We start from the raw sequence: 24,131 nt of genomic DNA on the forward strand, positions 1-24,131 counted from the left end.
CTTGTCCGTACATTGGTTAAGGCTACCGAGTCTCATTCTGGTACTCTTGGAAAACTTTTCTTTCCAGGTGTATTTTGTACCTTCTCGATCTCCTAATATTATGTTTGGTGTTTTAAAAAAAATTGTTACACATAATTTTTAAATAGTGACTATTGATTTAATAGAGTAGAATTCATACACTCTACTCAATATAAAAGCGAATTATGTTCCCCGAGCTGGGGAATATACGAATATCCTATTTTGTATTGGAGCATCCTCGCGCGAAGTTTCCTGGATTGCTTATTCATCACGGATCGGCATGTGAAATGACTTGACTGCCACTGCTTAGACGATGAATTGCATGCATGCATTCCTTCTGCGTCTATCTAACCAAAATAGTAAAATACATTTGCTAGCTAGTTAATAGTTAATTAATACGCTTTTTATTTCCTTGATGAGGATAAGGTTATGGTATTGGATAGTTCAACAAGTTTAATAACTAATTAAAATAATAAATATAATATTTTTAAGAGCAACACCATTTCTGAATTTTAGAGAGATTTTTGCAGAGGAAAAATTCGTTACCATCATGTCATGGTTTTTAACAGATGGGAGAACTAATTTTTGGATAAGTTTTCTCCTGCAAAGACCTGATTTTTGCAGGAGAATGACAAAAAGAGAAAACGAGACATACTCGCGTCTGCCTCGCACAAGCCAACTTTAGAAATTTTTATTATGCAACTATCAACTTCTTTAATTATTTTTGTTATTAAAATAGAAGATAAATTACAATTTTAATAATGTGAAAGTGTGATCGATTTTTTAAAGTGAGAGAGTATCGAGGGATAAGATTATAAGAATAACCTAATAAGGTTGCTCTAAGTCTATATTAAACTTTTAGAATTTTCAATTTAAATTTAGTAGGTTGAGAGGCCAAATTAAACAATATGTCAATATAAGTCTGCACGTAAGCTAAGAAGTCTAGTTATAAGCCACAAATAATATATGGTTTGATATATTGTTGTCCTATCGGATTCATCAACTACAATATTAATTAACCAATCAAAGGATACTAGAGTAAATCCTATCACATTAAAGATCGATCACTTGAATACAGTTTAAATACCATATCATACAATCAATATTTATGGTTACTTGCTCACTAGTCTCTTGAACCCAACTTTCTGGTCTCATTGTATGTACTTGTACACAACCTCACATTACTTGCAGTGTATTCAATTCATATATTTAATAATACAACATTGGATTCTTAATGTGTGCATACATAAAGACTAACATCTAATCGGTGTGCTAATTGTGTGACTCGCTATTTATTCCCGCATTGGCTCTAGGAGCGAGATCTTGTAAACTTGAGATTAGTCCGACAAAACTGAGATCACTTAAATTTTTTAAGAAAAAAATACAACACTCACTCTCTCCATAAACTCTAAACCCTAGAGCCCCACCGTCGTCTATTTGCACCATAGTACCATTTATATGCTCATTTTTCCATTAACTTTATTTGTGCGCTGCATATAAAATTTGTATTATCATTAGATTTTTTTTTTTTGCGAAAATTAAATATCATTATTATTATACTTTATTATCTCTTCTATTAGCGATATTGTATACTTACATATGCACCGGCCATGTTTTTCTTCTATTATTTAATGATAATGTTTAAAAGTAAAGTTAAAGACATACCTTAGATTTGTAGCATTTGTCGAGCTATGGAGTTCTTGCTTATAGTATAGGGAACTTAGAATGAAGTCATGAACCATGCATAACTTAATCAGTCCATCTTTTACCATAATTAACAAATATTTGTATGCCAGCACGGCTAATAATTAATATAAGTATTGCCACATGAACGGGCACGCAACATAGTTTACTAATAATAATATTCGTATTCAATTTTAAATAATATCATTTGCATCCTTCGGCTTATTCTTTTAAAATAAAACTTCAAGAGTATTTTCAAAAGTTAAATATTTAACCGTGATAGATATATTAAATTTAACTCAATAATTTTAGGCCTGAAAAACTCAAGCGCATACCTAAGATGTCGACTTTGGGGTCGGCCTAAGAGGGTCGGGTTGGGTCGACACATAAGGTTGGATAAATGGAGCCAACAGATAGCCATTACAAGTAGTCACTTCGCTCGGAAAACGTCTAGGTCGTGTGGGGCGTTACTAAAGAAGTCATTAAGTTGACTTTGTTGGGCTTCAGTAGGTTGAGAAAGTATATAGACAGATACTACATGTACCAAGGTCAATAGTATTTAAAAAAAAAAGTTTCTTTTTGTATAAATATGCCGTTCTTTATCTTGTAAGGGGACATTTTGTGTCTTATCACATATTTACTAATTTTCTATTGTAATCTCAAAACAATACTACGGAGTACTCAATATACCCAATTCGTTTTCTCATTCTTTTTAACATTAAGGCATTTTCCCTTTATGATTATCTCGGGTGCAATTTCCTCCATCAAATGGTGACAATAATATATGTATGTTTATATGATAATAAATGAATGATTTATATAATAATATAATTATACAATGATATTTGATAATTTTATTTTCTTAATGAAAAGGTCCATATAGAATGTCAATGTTATAAATAAAAAAGGATGGGGTGTAAAATTATTATTATTATATTATATTTATAAAAATATCAGAGCATCTTTCTATTTATAATAGTTGATATTTTTACTCTTTGTTATTGCAGATTTTCTCTTAAAAGATATATTTAAATATAAATGAGAGAATTATACTTTTTGTTTCTCAATTGTTGCTAATTAATTGTCATTTTAAAGAAATTCAACATTTCAATTGTTCAAAAAGTTACAAATGTTGTCTCTTTGCTGACAGAGATGTCGTAGAAAACGTTCATAACTATAACTTTTAGCGGATAGATGGAAGGATTGTCGGAAGGAAAATGTGTGAAATTCCTAAATAACCTTCTAAAATTCTTAGCTATGAGGGTTTTCATGACTTCCGTAAGCAAAGAGACTAAATTTGTTACTGTTCGAGCAATTGAGATATCAGATTTCTTAAAATTAATAATGAAAAATTAAATCGTAGTTGACAATAATTGAAAAACAAGGGAAAAAAAAGATGAGTTTTTTTTTGGGTATAAACTATAAATATTGATGTAAGTAAACGATATCCATATAAATGTGATTAAATGCACTTAATTAATTGCAAACGTGATGTCCAAACTCGAGACTTGAGAGCCATAGGCAAAGGTCTGGACTCTGGACTCTTGACGTTGAATGATAAGGAACCTGAGGGTAATATTGGGTTTTCACAGATTCCTCATGTTCATTAATCACTACCGTCCCCTTCAAATGAAGGTCAAGTTTTCCCACTCTCAACTACTTGTGGAGAAAGCTTGCCAGGCTTGCCTTTCTCTGCTTCTTTATTGCAATACATAAATACAAACAGAGAATCTATACACACACATACAGATATACATATATATATATATAGAGAGAGAACACAAGCTTCCATTAACCTTTACAAAAGCAAGGTTAGCTTCTTAGCTAATTCATCTACGTTTCTTTCTCAAATTTCCTTACGTTTCAATATGGCTCTTTTTCCCTTTAATTATTCTTGAACGCTTTGATTTTTATTTTTTTCTATGATTTTGGTGGAAAGGGAAAGTTATGTATCAGCTTTAGGGAATGGGTATTCTAAAGTTTAGAGCTTTTCAATGTTTTGGGAATTTTTTTTCCTCTGCAACTTGAATTTGTTTTCACCAATTCTGTTGGAAAATATTACTGTTTAGATTGTTTTCGGTTTGTTGGTATTTTGTGGCTTTTCCAATTATATATGTAATAGTCATTTCCAATAAGGAAGATTTGTGCTTTTATAGAATCATGCAAATTAAACTGCCCTGAAATTTTGGGTGCAAAAGGCGAAATCTTTAACCTCCCACACCCCGGTGTTATAGAGACTGTGAAGGAGTTAAATCACTGTGACTCAATGACCTATAGGTGGTTGAACCAGTGCCACTCCACAAGAGGGTGAAACTCCCGAACTGTCCTGCAATTCTGCAAAAGCTAGCATGAATGTTTCTTGTTTCTATGTCTCTGTGTGACTGTGTTGTGCTATATATTATGCTGCTTGATTGTGTTCTTTTTCGGTTTTAATTCGCTGAAATAGGAGTGGGCTTTGAACTGATCTTAGTTTCCAGGTTTTATGAAATTCAATGCTACTTTTTCCATTTCTGAGAACAGTAAAATTGCTGTTGGATATTGATTTTCTTATTTAAGATTATAAGTACACACCTGTAAGGCTGTAACTAGATAAGAAGCTAAGAATATGCCCCACCTTGATTCTATGACATTATTATAATTTGTAGAAGTTGATGTTTTTTTAATTTGTATTTAACTTGTATGTTTGCTTATATACAATTTGTATGTCATATCTCATTGGCTGTCTTTTATATCTTGTTTCAGGATATCCCTAGTTGGATCTTAAAAAGGAGGGTTATTATTTTTTATTTTATTTTTATTTTTTCAGTTTCTTCTTTGTGATCAGAGTTGAGAGAACATTCAATTATGGGGTCTCTTGCAGAGGTAGTCCAGGAGAGAAAAAACAGTAAGCCCCCTGGAATTCGAGTTTATGAGGGCATAACAAAGTCCAACCTGTCATACAAGACATATCAAGCCATTGTCTTGATTGTAACATTTTTTGCATATGCCGCGTATCATGCTGCAAGGAAGACAACGAGTGTTGTCAAAACAGCGCTTGATCCAGAGTCGACTGGTGGGGGTTCGGACTCCCCATGGCTGAGAGGTTATACTCAGAAACCGATTCAGAACTTGGGGAGTGTACGGGTTCTTGGAAATGGTGGTTGGTCGCCTTTTGATGGTTCTGATGGCACAGCATTGCTTGGTGAACTTGATGTGGCTTTCCTTTTTGTGTATGCGCTGGGAATGTATTTCTCGGGACACATGGGGGATAGGATGGATCTGAGGATATTTTTGAGCGTGGGAATGGTGGGAACTGGTTTGTTCACTGTCCTGTTTGGAATTGGATATTGGGCAAATATCCACTTCTTCTATTACTATTTGACAGTCCAAATGCTTGCCGGTTTGTTCCAATCCACGGGATGGCCTTCAGTGGTTGCGTTAGTTGGGAATTGGTTTGGGAAGAAGAAGAGAGGACTTATAATGGGAATCTGGAATGCCCACACTTCAATTGGGAACATTACAGGTTGCTTGGTTGCTTCGGTTTTACTGAAGTTTGGATGGGGTTGGTCCTTGGTTGTTCCAGGGATAATTATTACCTCCATTGCCTTGGCAGTGTTCCTTTTCTTGCCAGTTCACCCTGACACTGTACGAGCTAACAAGGACGAAGATGAAACGCGATTCCCTGAAAAGGAAGCCGAGGAAGTGAATGAACCTCTCCTGAAATCTGATGAAGAGGAGGAATCAGCTGTGGGTTTCATTGAAGCATGGAAGATCCCAGGGGTTGCCCCTTTTGCTCTTTGCCTTTTCTTTGCCAAGCTGGTGGCCTATACATTCCTCTATTGGCTTCCTTTCTATATTAGCCACACAGGTATAACTATTCTCGCGTTTTAACTTCACATTAGCAACCCGCTTACCAACTGGTCCATGCTACTAGGTTACTGTTTCTTTTTTTGAGTGACGAGGGAAACCCGCAGTCATTACTTGATGATGGTAAACTCCGTTTTGTGACCCTAGCTGGCAAAGGACCATAAGGAGGTAAACCAGACTAAATTGCCCATAGCTGACCAGTTCAAACTTCAAACCAAGAAGGCCAATAGGCTGCTCCGGTTGGGAGTCGAACTTGTAACCATGTGATTACCAAGTGAACAGTCTGACTAACTTGACTGAGATTTTCTCTGGGTTGTTGTTTCTTAGTGTATCGTGTTGTGTTGTGATGGTGCAGCCATAGATGGGGCGTACTTGTCGAACGAGGAATCTGGGAACTTATCGACGCTGTTTGATGTGGGAGGGGTGGTGGGTGGAATCCTAGCAGGCTACATATCTGATCACCTGGATGCCAGAGCCATAACAGCAGCAAGCTTCATGTACTGTGCTATCCCAGCCCTATTCTTTTACAGGAGCTATGGCCATGTCTCCATGGCGCTGAACATCGTCCTCATGTTGATTGCTGGCATGTTTGTGAATGGACCTTACGCGCTGATCACAACTGCAGTCTCGGCTGACCTGGGAACACACAGCTCGCTGAAAGGCAATTCGCGGGCACTTGCAACTGTCACTGCAATCATTGATGGAACCGGCTCCATTGGCGCTGCCATTGGACCACTGCTCACTGGCTACATTTCAGCTGAGAGTTGGAATGGCGTTTTCACAATGCTGATGATCGCAGCACTAATTGCTGGTTTGCTGCTGACTAGGCTAGTTGTGGCTGAGATAGCCGCGAAGATTCAGTACTCGAGGAGCCAAGCAGAGCCAAGGTCAAGGTCTCCTGCACTTGGAAGTGTAAACATGGCATAAAGGGTGTGCTTATAATGCTTTTTTCTGGCTATTTGGATAAGTTTCAAGCTTTCTTCTCAGCCTTAGACCACAGATGAAGAGGTGAGATTTGACACCATAAATCAATATCAGGACGGTATAGTATGGTGTGGAAGACAGAATAGGTGTCTCTTCTTGTTCTTGTATACAAATTTACAAGTATATTTTTTCAATCTTTGTGGCATAAAATGATAAGAGCATTCCATCCAGAAGCCTGGATGATGGCTGATTGTATTATACACCATTTCTTGTATATATTTTTCTTCATTAGATATTGAAAAACAAATCCTACCATGCAGAAAGAGAAACTTTTGCATTAGAGTAAGCCCAACAGTTGCTATTCTTTGTCAAGTTTTTTGCCACCCGGGAGAGAGATGAAGTAGAAAAGAAAAATAAAATAAAATAAATAAATAAAAGTTGTCTACTAGCACACCCAACGGGCGCCAGTTGGGTGCTGATGATGAGCGCAACGTGCACCAACAATCTTTCTTTTTTATTCTTTTCCTCCCGCGGGTCCTAAAAAAAAAATTCCCGCAAATTCATTTTCCTCCTCTCTTTCCTACCCTCGCTCCCTTCTATCTCACCAAAAACGCACCCAAATAAACTATTGTGAAAGAACTGTTAATAATTGATAAATTTTCTGTTGGTCCATCCTTGATTGGGACTGGGATAGGGTGGGGCAACAAATCTTGAATTGCTTCAGTAATCAGAAGTGTCTCTTTAAAAGCTTGATTGATCTGCCTCTGGACATCCTAAATTGGCTCTTGGGGAAATGATGAAGTACAAGACAAGGGGCTCTCCTAGAAAACCTGACAAATCAGTGTCTCATAATTGAAGCAACTAATGCACAACAAACAAATCTACTGGATCAATGGTTTCAGAAATCCTTCAAAGACATAAACTCATGTACAACATACAGATTTGAAAGGGAAATTCTAAACTGAATTCCCTTCCAACCCTTCGTTTGATTAAAATGTAGACATCTGGGATGTGATGGAACATGCCACCAAAGTACCAAACCGTAATTTCCCATGGTTCAAAGTTGGTAGTTTCGTATCAAACCTATGATTTCCATTAAGGCTAGATCACAAATTCACAACCATAGAAAGAAAAACGGTTTCCACATTGAGTGCATAGAATCACTTTGGTATTACAAATTACGGTATCCACTTGGTCAATTGGAAATATAAATACAAATGTGGTTAACCTTTGAGCTTTAAGCTAAGTTCAGTTGGCTTCTTCACTATACCAATGTATGGAGTAATATACTGCAAAGTAATTATTCTACTGATCTCTAATCATTAAGCAAAGCATCTGTGTTCCTTTAAGAAAGGCATTTTCATTTTCCACAGAACTTTTATCTTCTCTTCTCCTTATCAACCATGGTAGCTGAATGATAAAGGGGACAACAAAGAACAATAGTGAGTTGACCCTACATACCTTATAAAGAGGTAAAGACGTCAAAGGAACACAATAGCCAGCAACACTCTAAGAAGCAAGATACAGTTTGACATAATGACAATAAACTCAAGCCACGAAACAAGCATCTAATGCCATAAAAAATACAGAGTAACAGAATGTAACCCGGAAGCACAGCTACCAAGTAAATTCAATACATTGTATTCACGTGACATAAGTATAAGCAGAATTTTCCTATTCATATTCCATAGCGGACATAGAACTCCAGTCCTTGTTTCTTCTGTCAACTAAATGATTTTATAGATCAAGGTTGAGATGCAGATAATCGCTAGATGAATATCTACAAAACCTTAGAAACATCAACGGAATGTGATGGCCTGTGTGGTTGATTAAGATCCTAACATAATAAGCAACCAAACATCAAACTCGGGAGTAACAAACATAGCATTCTAAGCGGATGATAAAACATTAAACCAGTCTTGGAAGTAACAATTGCCTCATAATTTTCTGAATCTCAGGCGACCATCAAGTGTCTAGTAAGAGAAAGAATTTAGAAGTTATAATTACATTCATTCAATCTCTCTGACGTATCACTACCAGATAGATACTAAATTACAGGCATAAGGGCGTATCACCCTCATCAAGCAACAAGCTGAGCAGAGAAAAATACCAGATAGCTCAATCTTGCACAATAACTTGTTGGTGTATTGCACTAAGATAACCACATTAGAAACAGCATTGAAAATAGGTATCAGAAATGTGGGAGTGGCAATTGAACATCCAATAACCACCAAGGGAAAGCAAAAAGAATGAGGGAAAAAGATGAGTTGCAAGGGAGATTAAATTCTTGATAATATGTAGTGAACCAATATAGTTGCAGAACTCCAGATTGAACGTGATGTGAGTATTAAAAGGCCTCTAAACATTCTTAGATTTGCTAAGATTAGAACCATAGCATGTCTCCTTAAGTAATAACATCAACAACCGCAATAAGGTGGAAATATAAAGTGTTGTAAAGCTTGTCTTGTTGCTGAAGGATACATTCAATAAAAGGAGATTGGGGTTTCTAAACATATATGTCCTGTAATTCAATAAGCCACTATTCAAATTGTCACTTGGGCCTTTGCATTGCTACTTCTCGAGTGTTGGGAGATTGTTGACTTGATTTTAAAAACGCTTTCGTATTTGTTATGCATTGTGAAAAGGAATGCTCAGACATGTTAATATAGGGACATATGTTTAGTTGTGATGCAGGCTCCAGCCTATTTTCGGTTTAAGCCTTCCATCAACACTGCTTGTAAGCTCCTAACTAATGAATCTGTGCATATTCATCCATGCTGAAGGGCAGCTTGCAGATGTTCTTACTAAAGTCTAGCAAAATCTGGAGCACCAAATGAATAGCGTTTGCATATTTCTTGCAATTAATTCAGAAGCAATCAAAACTTCTTGATGCCTGGCCTCTAATTTTATTCCAAATATGAACAGCAATTAAACAACATAATAACTTTATTATGTATATTCAAACGCGAAATTTTTACTCTGGTTAGTTAAATTATAGCACAAAAGCTTGCACTCTTTATCACAATAAAGAGAGAGGGAAAAAAACATGAACTACATACTATTTGATTTTCCACCTCAATTTCAAGCATCCACAGACAGAAAATATCACACGATAATATTAAACAAAAACCTTTGCCATTAAATTCGTTGAATTTCCACTAACATTGACAAACAAATCTTCAACTGCATTGGTCCCTATACGTGTAAAAGCAATAGAAAAGTAATAACCTGAAATTAAACTGAAAAGATCATTCGCCGGGCTTTGTGGGCTTCCGATACTTCTCCTCAACGTCCTTGGCCTTGAAAAGAGCGGAGTCGATGACCTTCTTAATGTTGGGAACGTTGTAGTTCTGAGCTATGTAGATTCCGCTCACTGTCCCAACTATGAATGAGAAGCTGCTCTTGATTATCCCCATCTCTCTTCGATTTTCCGATCTTTGAGCCCTTACTGTGCGATTGATGATAAAATTCAAGCCTTGATGATGTTACGGAGGCTGACCGGTACCGGGATTCGATCTCAGCGACCTGGCGCTCGTCGGAATTTTTAACTGGCAACACAACTTTTGTTACCCTTTGACAATAAGAAGACATGTATTTATAAGAACACATATAATCATAGTCATAGTCACATTAGGAATAATAAATAATAATATAAATAGAGGAAAAGGAATTAAAGGGAGACGAAATTCTAATATAACCAGAATAAAGAGTCCTAAACGGAACACCCATCTGGTGTTGAACAAAGGAATGGACATCAGGAATCAGGAATAATAAACAACAATACAGAGACACCAAAAATGAATTCTAGTATAATTAGAACATAGAGTTTTAGACAAAACACTCATTCGAATTTAAAAAAAGGAAGCTGAGATTTTATACAATTATTTTTAATTTTATGTAATCATAAGACCATTATAAAATATAAATAATGTACTAATTGAAGTTATGAAAATATTTGTAAGGGTAAATTCAATTTAGAGTTTTACAAGATTGTATTCAATTATGACTAAATTTTTTAAGACATTTAAAATGATAGATTTTAATAAATTTTTATTGACTTTTATAGAGTTGCTTTTAAACTTTTGTAAGCTTTGTAAGGATTTATAAAAGTTCATATAAAAAATATTCATAAACTTTTATAAATTTTGTTTATTTTAAAAGTTTACACAAGTGTTTAAAATTTTAAATTGAATACATCTTTATAAACTTTCAATGACTTTGATTCTTATTATTTATACTAGTTTACTAGTTTTATACGCGCATTGCGCGAATGAGTTAATGCCCAATGTTTATATTTAAATAAATATTTGAAAGTATATCAATACAAGATTATATAGGAGAAGTTTATACATGGGTAATAAATGCCGAATTTTTTTATTTAAATATCTAACTCAAAGTATATGAATCCAAGATAATATAGAAAATTCATTATAATTATTACTAAAATAAATGTTTGCAACCTTGTAAAATCGATAGTCTAAATATTTGGTCTAAAAATGATAGTCTAAATAAATATTATGTTTAATTTAAATTTTTCTAAGTGTTCTTAATTCTCTTTTGAGTAACATTGTCATTGTCTTCATTACTATTTGTTTTCTTCCTTTTTGTTGGTAGTGTGTCGGTTGCAATTCGGTTATTGTTGGTAGCATAGATGACAACGTCATGCAATGAGATTAAGATATAAAAGCTATGGACTTTCCTTTAGCTGTTCTGCTTGGGGTTCATTTGGTTCAACCATTATTGTTGAATGAGTTATATATTGTGGATAAAGAAATCCCTAGTTTAAGAAAAAAAATTAAATAAATTAATAAAAATTTGAAATTTTAAAATATTATGTATTCCACAGATATTAAAAGGTAGTTTCTCGCTTCAATTTGCTGGGTAATGGGTTATTTGAGAACTTTCATTGTCAACAAATCCCCAAGTAGTTAATATGATTGGTTTCAAACTATTCTTTTTTATTTTTTTCATGGTATTAAAGAAATACATATGTATCATTTTTTGGTGGAACTACTAATTTATTTAATTCAATAAGAGTAAAATAGAGTGATTCCGCTTCAATTTGTTGGGTTATTATTTGAGTACTCTTTTTGTCAACCAATCCCCAAGTAGTTAATATAATTAGCTTCAAATTATTTTAAAATTTTTTTTCATAGTATTAATAAAATACTTGGTAACTAAATATATAACATTATTTTGTACTATAAATTTGATATTTAATTACAAGATATTGTAAGATAATGGACAATGTAATGAATATCAATTGATAAATTTGAATGTAAAAAATCTTTGCATGAGAGAAAATAAAGACAATATAACTAATGAAATTATTTCTCTTATTTAATTTAATATTTCTGATAATGAATAATTTTTTCAAATAAAGGTATTATAGACAAATAATTCTAAATTAAAGAAATACATATGTATCATTTTTTGTTGTAGCTACTCATTTATTTAATTTAATAAGAGTAAAATATAGTGTGAAACTTAATTATGTCAAATTTGATTGAGATGAGGTTCGAACCAAAGACCTTTCTTATAGAAATTAATGGGTAATTTAAATGTTAACGGAGAAGAGAATATTTAACAGAAAACTTAACGGATAATCATAAAAGTAAGGTTAAATTAGGTAATCTCTATTAATAATATTAATCTGAATTATCTTAACCATCTATTTGATTAAATAATTCATCTGAACCATCCATTTAATTAAATAATTTGACCGCCATTTTTTCTACCCATTTTAGGCCTAACTCTCTTTGGCTCTTATTAGTATAGTAGATATATAATTTCTTACAAAAGATGTTATAATATATCATAAAATTATTATTCTAGTTCTTCATCCACATCAACTTATTTTTTTTATCCATAATATGCGGTGTGACATTATATGCTAAATACTTATATAGTATTAATAATCATCTACAAACAAAATTATTTCATATAAAAATTCATAATAATATTGAATACTAAAATTTATATTACATAATTGTTCAAATAAAATTTATAGTAACATAATAATACTCAATTGTGTCTTTACCTATTAGTGTACTCTATTAGAAAGATACAAACAATAATTAAGAAAAACTAATCTTGTAGAATTTTAGATGAAGAAAAAGATTGTAAAGTTCAGGAGATAGAAAAAGTTTATAGAGTATTAGACATGAAAATAGAATGTATGATAATGAAAAAACTAATAATATATTGAATTTAGGTATAAGGTGTATAGAGTCTAAATAGAGGGGAAAAAATTAGAGTTTCGATAGAGAGATAAAACATTTGTTTTTAGAAACTTTAGAGTTGAGGGATGGATTTTAAAATTTTTTTTTTGTTTGACCACGAGGTTTCCTAATCGGTTAATCATGCCCTATTAGCCTAATCTCCGTTCACACTAGGTCGGCTCAATTAAGGAACAAAGTGTTGGCCAATTGACCACATTGATTTTTTCATATGAGAGGGGTTCGAACTCTTGACCTTTCTTAAGAGGATGATAGTGCACATCCACTCACGCCAAACAAATTGGAAAAGGTCTACAAAAGTCTTTAAAAGCCCCTCTCAAATATACATAATTGTATATCTCCAAACTTTTAAAGTTCATAAAAATCTTCAAACGTTTATAAAAGTCAGAATCGAATACACCCCCTTCAATGACTTTTGTAAACTTTTGAATATGACTTTTTAAAAAAGTTTATAAATGTTTGTTATACATACTTTTATACATTGTACAAAGTTTACGAAAGTTTAAAAAGATTCTATAAAATTCTTTAAATGTTTTTTTTTAAAGTCTTTCGAAGTCTATAAAAGACTAAAAGTATTGGTTGAATACACCCCATTAGAGAAAAAAAACAATCGCAAATAAATGAATGATGAAGAATAGTGGCGTACATAATTGAAATATGAAAAGTCCATATGATTTAACGACAGAACCATATTTTCATTTTTCTTATTAAAGACCTTACTCATTTTTATCATAGGTAAGTTTGTGTGAGATACCAGATAAAATAAGAACTTGCGTAGTTGTGTTCAAGTGTCGACTTGCTTACACACTTATAACAATTCTAAAGTGCACATTTAGATTATTTGAGTTGCACTTTTGATGAGTGATTATATTGTACACATTTAGAATGTTTGTTATGCTGTTAGACTCTTTATGGGAGTTGTCTGTTGACCATTTCAGTTTGAGTTAGTCAATTGTGTGTAACATAGGTTAGTTCACATCATTGTAGTTCTTTGTTGTTGTTTAGTGTCAAAATAAAAACTTTACCCACAACGCACATTTGAACAATGGAGGTGGATATTACCATAAATAATTTTTTTTTATTTTGTACTTTAATATTTTGCATTTTTTGAAACCTACTTTTAAATTACACTGTAAATATTGTAATGTACACATTTATAACTTGTGTTGTACACTAATGAATTACATTTACGCACCATATGATACATTTTCTACTATTGCGTATGCACTTTAAAATTTGTACGTCGGTACCTAAACATGAGTTCTCGCATGATCCTGCCTTGTTCGTATGATTTATTTACAAGATCTTCTATATAAAAAAATTAATAATCAAAATAAAAGAATATTAGTTTATGGTATGTTAAGTGAAGGAAATGATATTATCTAATCTAATAAATATAAATATAAAAACTAATAAGTATGAATAAATGTTATACACTTCATTTATGTCCGTATTTTCGTTATGTTTTTTTATTATACATTATGTTATAAGCGTTATACTATACAAAATGTTAGATAAATATATCCATACTATTATAACTTCAGTTATCTTTTGTACTATTGTTACCATGCACATGCCCCCACCATATATTTCTTTATTTTCTTCAATAATAATACTCTGTAGTATTTACACATTTATATTAGAGTTAATATGTTAGATATTTTTTAAAATATAAATATCAAATTTATAAAAATATTTTACATTATTATTATTTACAATAATATAAATATCTAAAATTTAAATAAATTTAAAATTTTAATATAAAATATTAATATTGAACATATCCTGCACGGAAAATACTGGTCATATTAAATTATTAATACCTCTAGCCGGTCCAACCTCCAGCTCACGTTGTGTTATATGAAGTAGAAACTTCAACCTTTAACTATTTCCATCAATAATTATTCCCACAATCCATTTAATTAATTGCTTGCTATTTGCTAACCCCCCTCTTAACCAATTATTAATGTTTTTTTTTTTTTTTAGAAAAACATATGAAACATGTACGACATCTCACCAAACAATAAAAAGTTGTTTCAGAAAAACAAATAAATTAAAAAGCCAAAAAGCAAAAAAGACGATGATGAGATGTTAAGCAGAAGGAATTGATGGGAAAGGGGAAAAATTAAAATTGAGAAAAAGTTGTACCAAAATGGCCATTTCAAGATCCAAACAGAGAGAGCCCTAAGGCTAAGGGGACAAAAACATGCGAGGGTACTAGGAAGAAGGTAGGAGAGAGAGCTCCAGGGGCTTCAGTCTTCAGGTGGATAATCTTGAAAAATATAATATATTAATATACATCAAAAAGGAAAAAAAAAACGAATCCCTAATTCCCTATACAGATATAATAGATAGATGATGCATATTAGAATTTTTGTTTATTTTATTAATCGCAAGAATTTTCCGTATCACTTCCCCTTCCCTTCCCGCAAAAACTGACCCTTTTCGTTGTCTCTCCCTTTTTTCTCAATCTCTGATGAAGGTCAGAAAGGTCTGTATAGATCGCAGAATGTGACTGCCGACAATTTTCGCATCTTCGTCAGAGATTATCGGAGGTGCTCGATTCCCATCTCTTTCTTTTACATATTTAACAATTTGTGTCCGCCACGCTCCTTTTTAATTGTTAAAATCAAAATTCCCATTCTATTTGGAATTCAATTATTCTGCGTATGTATAATGGTTAAGTTTTGTATCATTTCGATTGTGTGTGTGTGTGTTTTGAATTTATGGTTCTTGTTAGTTTCTGCCTCTAGGGTATTCTGTGATTCTCTCAAATTTCATTTGTTTTTTTGGGCCTGGGGGGTGCTTAGAATTTTGAAGAAAAAGGATTCAGTTGCATAGGGGTTTGGGCATTCTTTCAAACTGTGTATATGTTTCTTAATCATGGGAAAAGATACGAAACCCTTTTGGTTCAATCTCTTGACTGTAGATATGTATTAAAGGAATCACTTAATTCTGGCAATTTACTTTGTCTTCACTTTTGATGATTATGATTGATGGTATAGTTTAATTTTCTTGGGATCATTTTTGTGCTATTCTTTGGAAGCCTTGTATTTAGTTTTGAGCATAATTTAGCTTGTGCCAAGAAAAAAGATTTAGTCTTGGCTGTTAGGATTATCTTGGGGTAGGAAGAAAGATGGTGTATGGCTGTGCAGTAATGGCAACTTCGCCACTGCTTGATCATAAATAGCTACAGTGTTGCTGTGTAATTTTAATTTTTGATGTAGATACATTTCTTTAGGTCATAATCACTCTGTCCTTTTTATGCTTTGCTTTATCCTCAAATGATGCATTTTGAATAAGATGTTGCCAAGAATGCACCTTTAGGCTATACGAATTTTTATCTTTATTGGTGCAATGCAGAATAGCATAGTGTTATTCCACAAAAAAGAAAAGAAAAAGAAGAAGAAGAAAAAAAAAAAGAAACGGTTTCTCAGTGAAAGATGATCCATTTTCTTGCTTTATGATGCAGGCCTGTCAGATGCAAGAAGATTTTAAAGAGTAGTTGGAAGCAAAAGACTGACTCCTTTGTAATTTTCTCCATAAGTTTCAATCAGTTTTGTGAGTCAAGCGCCATAGTTGAGTGTAGGGATCTCGGAATAATCTTGACCACTTTTTGCCGTGGAGAACCATATCAGTCTCTCATGGGCGTGAGCTACATGTCAGTTTCGACAGTCTGCACTGTTCTTAGCTTTATTGGTCTTCAGTGTTGGATAGGATGGTCACTTGATAAAGTGAGTTCTGATGGGCTTATTGTTGAGAGTATTATCAACCCATTGAATGCAAGTCAGGCACTAGAGGCGATTTTGGATTCATACACCACTATTGCATTGGTGGCCAATTTTGTCATTAACACATTTGTTTTACTCATTTTGTGTCTTAAGGTATCTCTCTTGCAGAATATATTCTTTGCGCATAGTTCGTTACTTTTCTTGATTAAAATTTTATTTTGATGGGAATTTTTTTATGCAATTTCAGACTATATTCTTTGGAGAGTTGCACTCATCGGAAACCAGGAAATTGGCTGAACGCCTCATCAACTACATTATTTACAAGGTAAAATAGACATCATCATCTAATCATTCAATTGAAAAATGACTTTTTTTAATGTTTGTTTATGCTGTTTATAGGGAACTTTTCTTCCTCTGGTAGTTCCACCGACAATATTTCAAGCAGGCCTATGGTCAACATGGCTGGTTGTCCTTTGTTCTTTAAAGGTACTCAGTACTATAAATTCCGGTGCTGGGGTTTGTCAATTGTCATTGGCATATTGGTCACTGTGGTGTTATTTGTATTATACAGATGTTTCAAGCATTAGCCCGGGATCGCCTTGATCGCTTGAACGCTTCTCCTACTGCTACTCCCTGGAATTATTTTCGAGTTTATTCTATGCTTTTGCTGGTTTTCTCCTTGGACCTATTCTGGTACTTCCATTATTTTTATTTATTTATTTTTTTGTTTTGTTTTTTTGTTTTTTTCTATAGCATATTTATAGTCAAGTAAATAATGGATTTTATTATTTTCTCCTATTTGCTGGTGAGATCACCATTTGGAGATGAATTTATGTTGGGTGTCTTAGCATAGAAATTTTATTTATCAGAAAAGAAAAAGGAAATTAAGGGATTGAGGTGGGGGAGGAGGAAGAAAATAGAGGAAGATTATCGTAGGGATGGAATAGAACTAAGAGAGAAAAATCTCTAGAACCCCATCTTTATAGCCTATTAATGAGGCCTAGACTTTTTACATTTTAGACTAGTTTGTCCCCTCCTCTTTGGTTTCCCTTGGATTTCATGTTGATGCTTTTCTTCATTAAGGAGACCTCTGTTTTTTTAATCTCTCACTATGTGTTCAAACTGCCTTACCAATTATCTCATAATCAAGCTTTTAATCGGATGGCTATAAAATTTGGGGAATATTTAATTTAATCTTCTAAATGAATGAAAGACCATCTCAGTTTCTCTGATAGGTTCTAAGACAATTAGGTTTGCTGCAGATAGAGAGTTTGACCTCATTGAAGTACTTTAGTTTTATAAATGCATAATTTTGAATATTAGTTCCTAATCACATATCCACATGTAGTGTACTCCCTTAAATTAAGTTGATATTTCAACTCTAAATCTGTTGGTGGATATGTTTTTACCATTGTTATTTATTTTTAAATATTGTTCCATTGATATCATATGGGGGTCTATTCAGTGGAATATTTATTCTCGTCTATTTCTTACAAAAATTTTCTTTATATTCTTCCAGGATAAAGCTGTGCCTGACCATATACAGCACAATAAGCTCACCAATATATTTACTGCTATTCTTCGAGCCGCTTAGCATTGCCTTTGAGACACTTCAGGTAATCAACTGAGTTTTAAATCAAAAAGTTTGGTTTCACTCTTGCAAGAACACTGACTTACAGTAACTTTTGATTTGCTATTCTTCCTTCTAGGCTATTCTGGTTCATGGTTTTCAGTTGCTAGATATATGGCTCCACCACTCTTCAGGAGATATTGCAAATAGTCGAATGTCTAAGCTTTTTGATGTTTCTGCTGCAGGTATTTTTGTAAAAAAGCATTTCATTTTCATAAGCTTTTATGTGCTTAATTTCAATTATTATAGGGGCTTATTTTCTCTCTGTTGCTTTTGGAGGAAATTGTTCTGTTCCCGAATTTCCATTGGCCAGATGCTTTATCATCTTAAGATAATTTTTGTCCCTTAGGATAGGGAAATTAAACTTAATGCAGGGTTAAAAAAAAGCTTCCTCATTTACTTAATGAAGTCGTATTTTTTATTTTAAGGAAGTTCCGACTTGAAGATGGGAATGGATGAAAACCGTGGGAACTATTTCTTAGGCTTGATTGATTCTTTTATCCTATCCATTTTTTTGTCAATGGATGGGGTTATTATACTAGATTGAGAATTTGTGGGTAACAACATGTTTATCCCTGAGGTCATCAGAGTAGATAGATTGAGGAGTTTATTAACTTGGTTACATTTTGGGTGTGGGTATGTTAGTTTTGTTTCTGTCGTTTTTTTTTCCTTCTTGTCTCTTTTATATTCTCAGTTACATTACGTGCAGGTTCATTTTTGGAATGGAAATGCATTCTTATTCGGAATGTCGGCTTTTTCCTGGACATGATGACATTATTGATGGCTCTTGCACATTATGTGCATATTTGGTGGCTTCATGGCATGGCATTTCACCTTATGGATGCAGTCCTTTTCCTAAATATCCGTGTTAGTGTTCCTTTTTACCATTGGTTCAATTTCCCTTCATGCTGTTGCTTGATAGTCCATTCGTGTTAATGCCAGGCCTTGTTGAGTGCAATTGTGAAACGCGTCAAAGGATTTATTAAATTGAGAATAGCATTGGGCACCCTTCATGGTGCACTTCCCGATGCAACATCTGAAGAGCTCCAAGCATACGATGATGAATGCGCTATTTGCAGGGTAGCTATCTTCTTGTGGGGAGAAGAAAAATGGAACTCCCCTCGCATCTCTAATTTATACATTCTCATACAATTCTTGCTGAATAACGGCATGTGTGGTTGGGTGTTGACAGGAACCAATGGCGAAGGCTAAGAAGCTCTCGTGCAATCATCTCTTCCACCTTGCGTGCTTGAGATCTTGGTATGGACACGTTGCTTGGGTGTGATTTCATTTGTTCAGTTTGTTCGCCCATCAAGCCTTATATGTGGTCAATTTCCTTTAATCTTGTCTCGTGGATATTGGGATTGTGAAGACAAGTATGCTAATCTTTGATATTTGTTTCAGGTTAGATCAAGGTTTAGCCGAGAATTACTCCTGCCCTACTTGCCGGAAGCCACTTTTTGTGGGCAGACCTGAAAATGAAGTAAACACTCGAGCTGCTGAAGTTTCTGGAGACGAACAGCTTGCCCGTCAAATGAGTCTGGTACTTGACCGGTCAAACCTTCCTGGTCATCCCGTTCCCACTGAAGTTTTTCGTAACCACACACAGAACCCTTTGGAAAACCGTGATTGGAGGTTTGATTACTTTTCTTTTTGTGTTTTGTGTGCATTGTGGCACTATTATCGTGAGCTGAAATCTGCATTGTGCTGGGTTTATCTGTTTGAACGCAAAAACCAACACTTGATGCATGCATATAGTTGGTCCATTCTTGAATCTTGATATGGGTACATTGTCCTTTGTCTATAGAGGGGCTGGAGTTGATTCAAGTTGGTTGGGTTTCGATGGAGCGGGTCCTTCTACAGGCGTCAGATCAGGGAGTTTAGGTCGAGTTCAGATGATGATGAGGCACCTCGCAGCTGTCGGAGAGACCTATGCCCAGACAGCACTGGAAGACGCTGCATGGAGTCTTTTAGCCATGCATCCCTCCCAGGCAGCCGGCACATCCAGTTCACCTACCCCGCCTGCAAATCCACCAAGGAATCCTGACAGTACTGGCGGCGGTTTGCGCTTGAGAACTCCACATGCGGCTGCAGCAAACGACAACATAGCACATATAGTGGCCATGGCTGAAACTGTTAGGGAAGTTCTCCCCCATATCCCCGACGAAATAATATTCCAGGTACCCCTTAAATCTAACTACAAAACTAAATAGCTCCCCCTACCCAAAATAGAGAGTTACCGGGAGCAATCCTAACCAAGTTGCTCTGGCTGTTGACTTGGTAACTACAAGGTTTCAAGTTCGACTCCCACTGGCCATTGTTAGTTGGCTATTGGCCTTCTTGATTTGAGCCAGTTAGATATGGACACCTTAAATCTAACTACAAAACAAAATAGCTCCCCCTACCCAAAATAGAGTTACCGGGAGCAATCCCAACCAAGTTGCTCAGGCTGTTGACTTTGGTAACTACAAGGTTTCAAGTTCAACTCCCATTGGCCATTGTTAGTTGGCTATTGGCTTTCTTGATTTGAGCCAGTTAAATATGGACAACTTAGGCTGGTTTACTTCTTGTGGTCCTTTGTTGGTTAAAATTACAAGGCAGGTTTACCCCGTGCACACCCTTGGGTTATAGTGCGTTTCCCTTTTCACTCAAAAGAAATAGAGAGCTACCGTACGTATCGAGCCTTACACTCAAAATCCACTCTTCGTTTGTTGTTACTTTCTCGGAACCTTTAGAAACTCATCGAATACAGTGATTATAACCACGGTGGAATTGAATTTGCAGGACTTGCAGAGAACAAACTCGCCAACCGTTACTGTGAATAATCTGCTACAGATGTGAAATATGCTGTTTGTTGGTGAATGCTTGAAGAAGGCCATGGATGCAGCTGAGGGCTTGAGTTTCACAATCAAGTTAGGTGGTGGCTAATGGAATGGCCATCCAACCCATCTGTTGTAATTTGATGTATCTGATATATATACATATAAATATATAAGCTTCATTTTGTATATAGAGGCAGTTTTAATTTGTTAACCAGCTTCCAGAGAGAATTGGTGAAATAATTCCTTATAGCAACTAATAAAAGGAAAAGAAAAAAAAAAATTCTCTGTGCATATATGCAATGCTCTGTTGCCTCACTTCAAATACATATATGGTAGAGCAGCTATGAATAAGAGTACTATAGATATGGTTAATTTCAAATTTGATTTCTAGACTATTGTGTGTAATGGAAAGGGTGAGAACCAACCTTTCCATTAGTTCATGAGAATCAATCTCATTCATTTAAAAAGTAGATATATGGATTTGATTAATTGATGGATTAAAAATCATTATTAAGCCTGTGTTCATATTAAGTGGTTGTTATGCCATACCCGGTCCACCTTGCAAGGTGGACCTATGTCCATGTTCACAATTTTATAACTCTATGTTTATAATTTCATAACTCCATGTTCACAGTTTTATAACTCTATGTTCACAATTTCATGTTCACAATTTTATAGCTCTATGTTGACAATTTCATAACTCTATATTCAACAGTATCAAAACTCTATGTTCAATAACACAATTTTTGAATTTATATAACAAAATTGTGAATATAGAGTTTAAACATTGTGAATATTGAGTAATGTAATTTTGTATATTGAGATCTAAAATTATGAACATAGAGTTCTAAAATTATGAATATAGACTCGGCTCCACCTTGTAAGAGACATGCTATGCAATATACATCATTGTGTGAATCATGATTCATATAATAATTTACCATGAATTGACTACACCCAGTAACTTTTAATAAAAAAGTAAAATAGCCAATCAAATAATGTTATGTCAAGAGATAAAATTATGAATAATGAAACATTTTTAAGGGTGAGTACTAATAAATACTTTATATTGAAAGACAATTGCGAAATACAATTTCATTAACATAATCACATGAAGACGTACTTGCAATCCATGCACCGCAAGCTCGTCAATTCACATTAAACATAAACACAAAAATGCAACACAGAAAATTAATATTTGTAACGTTACATTAAAAAAAAAAAAAAAAGGTATTATAGCATGCATGAATTGCTTAGCAGGTGAAGCCATTTGGAACTTCACGTCCACAGTCATTGAAGATGAGGCTAAGATCGACCGGAATATTCAGATTAATTCCCAGCGCGTCGGCTCTGATGGCGGTGCAAAGGCAAGCCGCCACCTCTAGATCAGTCAATCCGGCGAGCAAGGTGCAGCATGGCAATGTCGGAGGAGAACCCACCTCGACCCCCACCAATCCCCCTAGTAAATTTAAACATACACCCAATTTCAAAACATCTCTCGGGCATTCTCCTGCTCCTCCGCCGCCGTTGCCTCCGCCGGTGCCAACGTTGCCTCCGGCGGTGGTGAGGAATCCGGGGATAGCTGCAGGGTATTGAGTTGCAGTGGTGACGGCAAAGAAGAAGATATTGAAGGAAACAAAAATGGCTTGAGCTTTGGAAGCCATAGATATATATTACAAACAATTAATATAATGATTCTCGATTTCTCTATTGTTTGTTTTTAATTATAGATGGTTGAAAATTAAAGAAAAAAGTTCTGATTAAGTGTTTAACACTTTAACCCACCAAATACAAAACAATTTATATGTTAGTGGTGTATTATCAACCACTTTTGACTTGGTTAACTAGGAATAATGACTAATTTTTTTGGTCCCCTAAATGCAATGTTCGGAATTACAATTTTAATTCTGAGCAAAAATATTAAAATTCTTACTATTTTAGGATAATTAGAAAATATGAGACTTCTGGTTATGTATATGCACTTAAGTCCATTCTTATATTAGTAATTTAGCGCGCGCACAATGATTTGTGGATTTGCGCAATGATCTATTTATTACCAAAATTATGGTCAAATGTAAACAATTCAAATAAAAAGTGTATATTCAAATTAAATACAACTGCGACGAAATACAATTCCATTAACATAATCACATGATGACATATATACATGCATAGCAAGCTCAGCTCGTTAATTCACATTAACCATAAACACAAAAATGCCACACAGAAAATTAATATTTGTAACGATACATAGATTTTTAAAAAAAAAAGAAAAAAAAAAAGAAGTATTATAGCATGCATGCATGAATGATGAATTGCTTAGCAAGTGAAGCCATTTGGAACTTGACGTCCACAGTCATTGAGGACCAGGCTAAGAGCCACCGGAATATTCAGATTAATTCCCAGCACGTTGGCTCTAATGGCGGTGCAAAGGCAAACCGCCGCCTCTAGATCAGCCAATCCGGCGATCAAGCTGCAACATGGCAATGTCGGTGGGGTACCCACCACAGCCCCCACCAATCCGCCTAGTAAATTTGCACATACACCCAATTTCAAAGCATCTCTTGGGCATCGTCCTGCTCCTCCGCCGCCGTTGCCACCGCTGCTACCACCGTTTCCGCCGCCAGTGCCGGTGGCGGGGAATCCGGGGATAGCAGGGTATTGAGTTGCAGTGGTGACAGCGAAGAAGAAGATATTGAAGGAAAGAAAAATGGCGGTGGCCGAGGCTTGAGCTTTGGAAGCCATAGATATATTACAAACAATTAATATAATGATTCTCTTCTGTATTGTTTGGTGATTGAAGAAGCTAGTAATGGAGGTATTTATAGTTGGCAAATCGAAACTAGTTGTTACTAATATAGACTTAATTAATTAATTATCAAATCATTTTCCATTAATTATACTTGCATAGATATATACCAATATCTTAGTTGGGCAATCTGAGGAAATAAACGTTTGACGTCCGTGAAAAGATCGGCAAGAATGCAAGATCTCAGTTTTCCACGACGACCCGTAACCCGTGATCGAATGTGGTGTGGGCAAATTATATTGGGCACTTCGGGGTCTACTTTCCAAAGTAAATTCACATGTCTTTATTGCGTTTATCTTTTCTTAATGTATATTATATTGGAACAATGATTAACACTTAGACTGCAAATTATGCTGTGCAAGGTGGACCTGGGTCCAAAATTACGTCGTTTTTGTCGTTTTTTTTTTTTTTTTTTTTTTTTTTTTTTTT

The 24,131-nt window shown here is 34.5% G+C and overlaps 4 protein-coding genes across 5 annotated transcripts; 2 read left to right on the forward strand and 2 right to left on the reverse strand.

Moving 5' to 3' along the window:
- Positions 1-3,358: 3,358 nt before the first annotated feature.
- LOC115999720 (putative glycerol-3-phosphate transporter 1) lies at positions 3,359-6,811 on the forward strand. Of its 2 annotated transcripts, none has more exons than XM_031239608.1 (3): positions 3,359-3,512; positions 4,444-5,548; positions 5,903-6,811. In XM_031239608.1, the coding sequence occupies exons 2-3, from the start codon at positions 4,546-4,548 to the stop codon at positions 6,472-6,474; spliced, it is 1,575 nt and encodes a 524-aa protein (XP_031095468.1). In that variant the 5' UTR covers positions 3,359-3,512; positions 4,444-4,545; the 3' UTR covers positions 6,475-6,811. The 2 variants fall into 2 exon arrangements, with proteins under 2 accessions (XP_031095468.1, XP_031095469.1); XM_031239609.1 differs by lacking the exon at positions 3,359-3,512 and adding an exon at positions 3,576-4,008.
- A 7,991-nt stretch (positions 6,812-14,802) lies between these two features.
- Positions 14,803-21,186, forward strand: LOC115999718 (E3 ubiquitin protein ligase RIN2-like). The gene is made up of 14 exons (XM_031239606.1): positions 14,803-14,973; positions 15,193-15,265; positions 16,183-16,594; positions 16,689-16,766; positions 16,841-16,927; positions 17,013-17,134; positions 17,961-18,057; positions 18,151-18,256; positions 18,781-18,938; positions 19,014-19,151; positions 19,264-19,331; positions 19,476-19,706; positions 19,879-20,251; positions 20,856-21,186. Exons 3-14 carry the CDS (start codon positions 16,355-16,357, stop codon positions 20,910-20,912), a joined length of 1,755 nt encoding a protein of 584 aa, XP_031095466.1. The 5' UTR covers positions 14,803-14,973; positions 15,193-15,265; positions 16,183-16,354; the 3' UTR covers positions 20,913-21,186.
- Positions 21,187-22,146: 960 nt separating this feature from the next.
- Positions 22,147-22,557, reverse strand: LOC116000153 (14 kDa proline-rich protein DC2.15-like). The gene has a single exon (XM_031240186.1). The coding sequence runs from the start codon at positions 22,555-22,557 to the stop codon at positions 22,147-22,149; it is 411 nt and encodes a 136-aa protein (XP_031096046.1).
- Positions 22,558-23,212: 655 nt separating this feature from the next.
- Positions 23,213-23,638, reverse strand: LOC116000152 (14 kDa proline-rich protein DC2.15-like). The gene has a single exon (XM_031240185.1). It carries the CDS (start codon positions 23,636-23,638, stop codon positions 23,213-23,215), a length of 426 nt encoding a protein of 141 aa, XP_031096045.1.
- Between the last annotated feature and the right edge of the window lie 493 nt (positions 23,639-24,131).

Source organism: Ipomoea triloba, chromosome 12 (genome assembly GCF_003576645.1).
Source record: "Ipomoea triloba cultivar NCNSP0323 chromosome 12, ASM357664v1".
NCBI classification, from domain to species: Eukaryota; Viridiplantae; Streptophyta; class Magnoliopsida; order Solanales; family Convolvulaceae; genus Ipomoea; species Ipomoea triloba.

Excerpts from the sequence above, each read along its gene's own strand:
- LOC115999720 (XM_031239608.1), top strand. The coding sequence starts at position 4,546 with ATGGGGTCTCTTGCAGAGGTAGTCCAGGAGAGAAAAAACAGTAAGCCC. Across the intron at positions 5,549-5,902 it reads TTTCTATATTAGCCACACAG|CCATAGATGGGGCGTACTTG; the intron begins GTATAACTATTC and ends GTGATGGTGCAG.
- LOC115999718 (XM_031239606.1), top strand. The coding sequence starts at position 16,355 with ATGGGCGTGAGCTACATGTCAGTTTCGACAGTCTGCACTGTTCTTAGC. Across the intron at positions 18,257-18,780 it reads TTTTGATGTTTCTGCTGCAG|GTTCATTTTTGGAATGGAAA; the intron begins GTATTTTTGTAA and ends CATTACGTGCAG. Across the intron at positions 18,939-19,013 it reads TCCTTTTCCTAAATATCCGT|GCCTTGTTGAGTGCAATTGT; the intron begins GTTAGTGTTCCT and ends TGTTAATGCCAG.
- LOC116000153 (XM_031240186.1), bottom strand. The coding sequence starts at position 22,557 with ATGGCTTCCAAAGCTCAAGCCATTTTTGTTTCCTTCAATATCTTCTTC.
- LOC116000152 (XM_031240185.1), bottom strand. The coding sequence starts at position 23,638 with ATGGCTTCCAAAGCTCAAGCCTCGGCCACCGCCATTTTTCTTTCCTTC.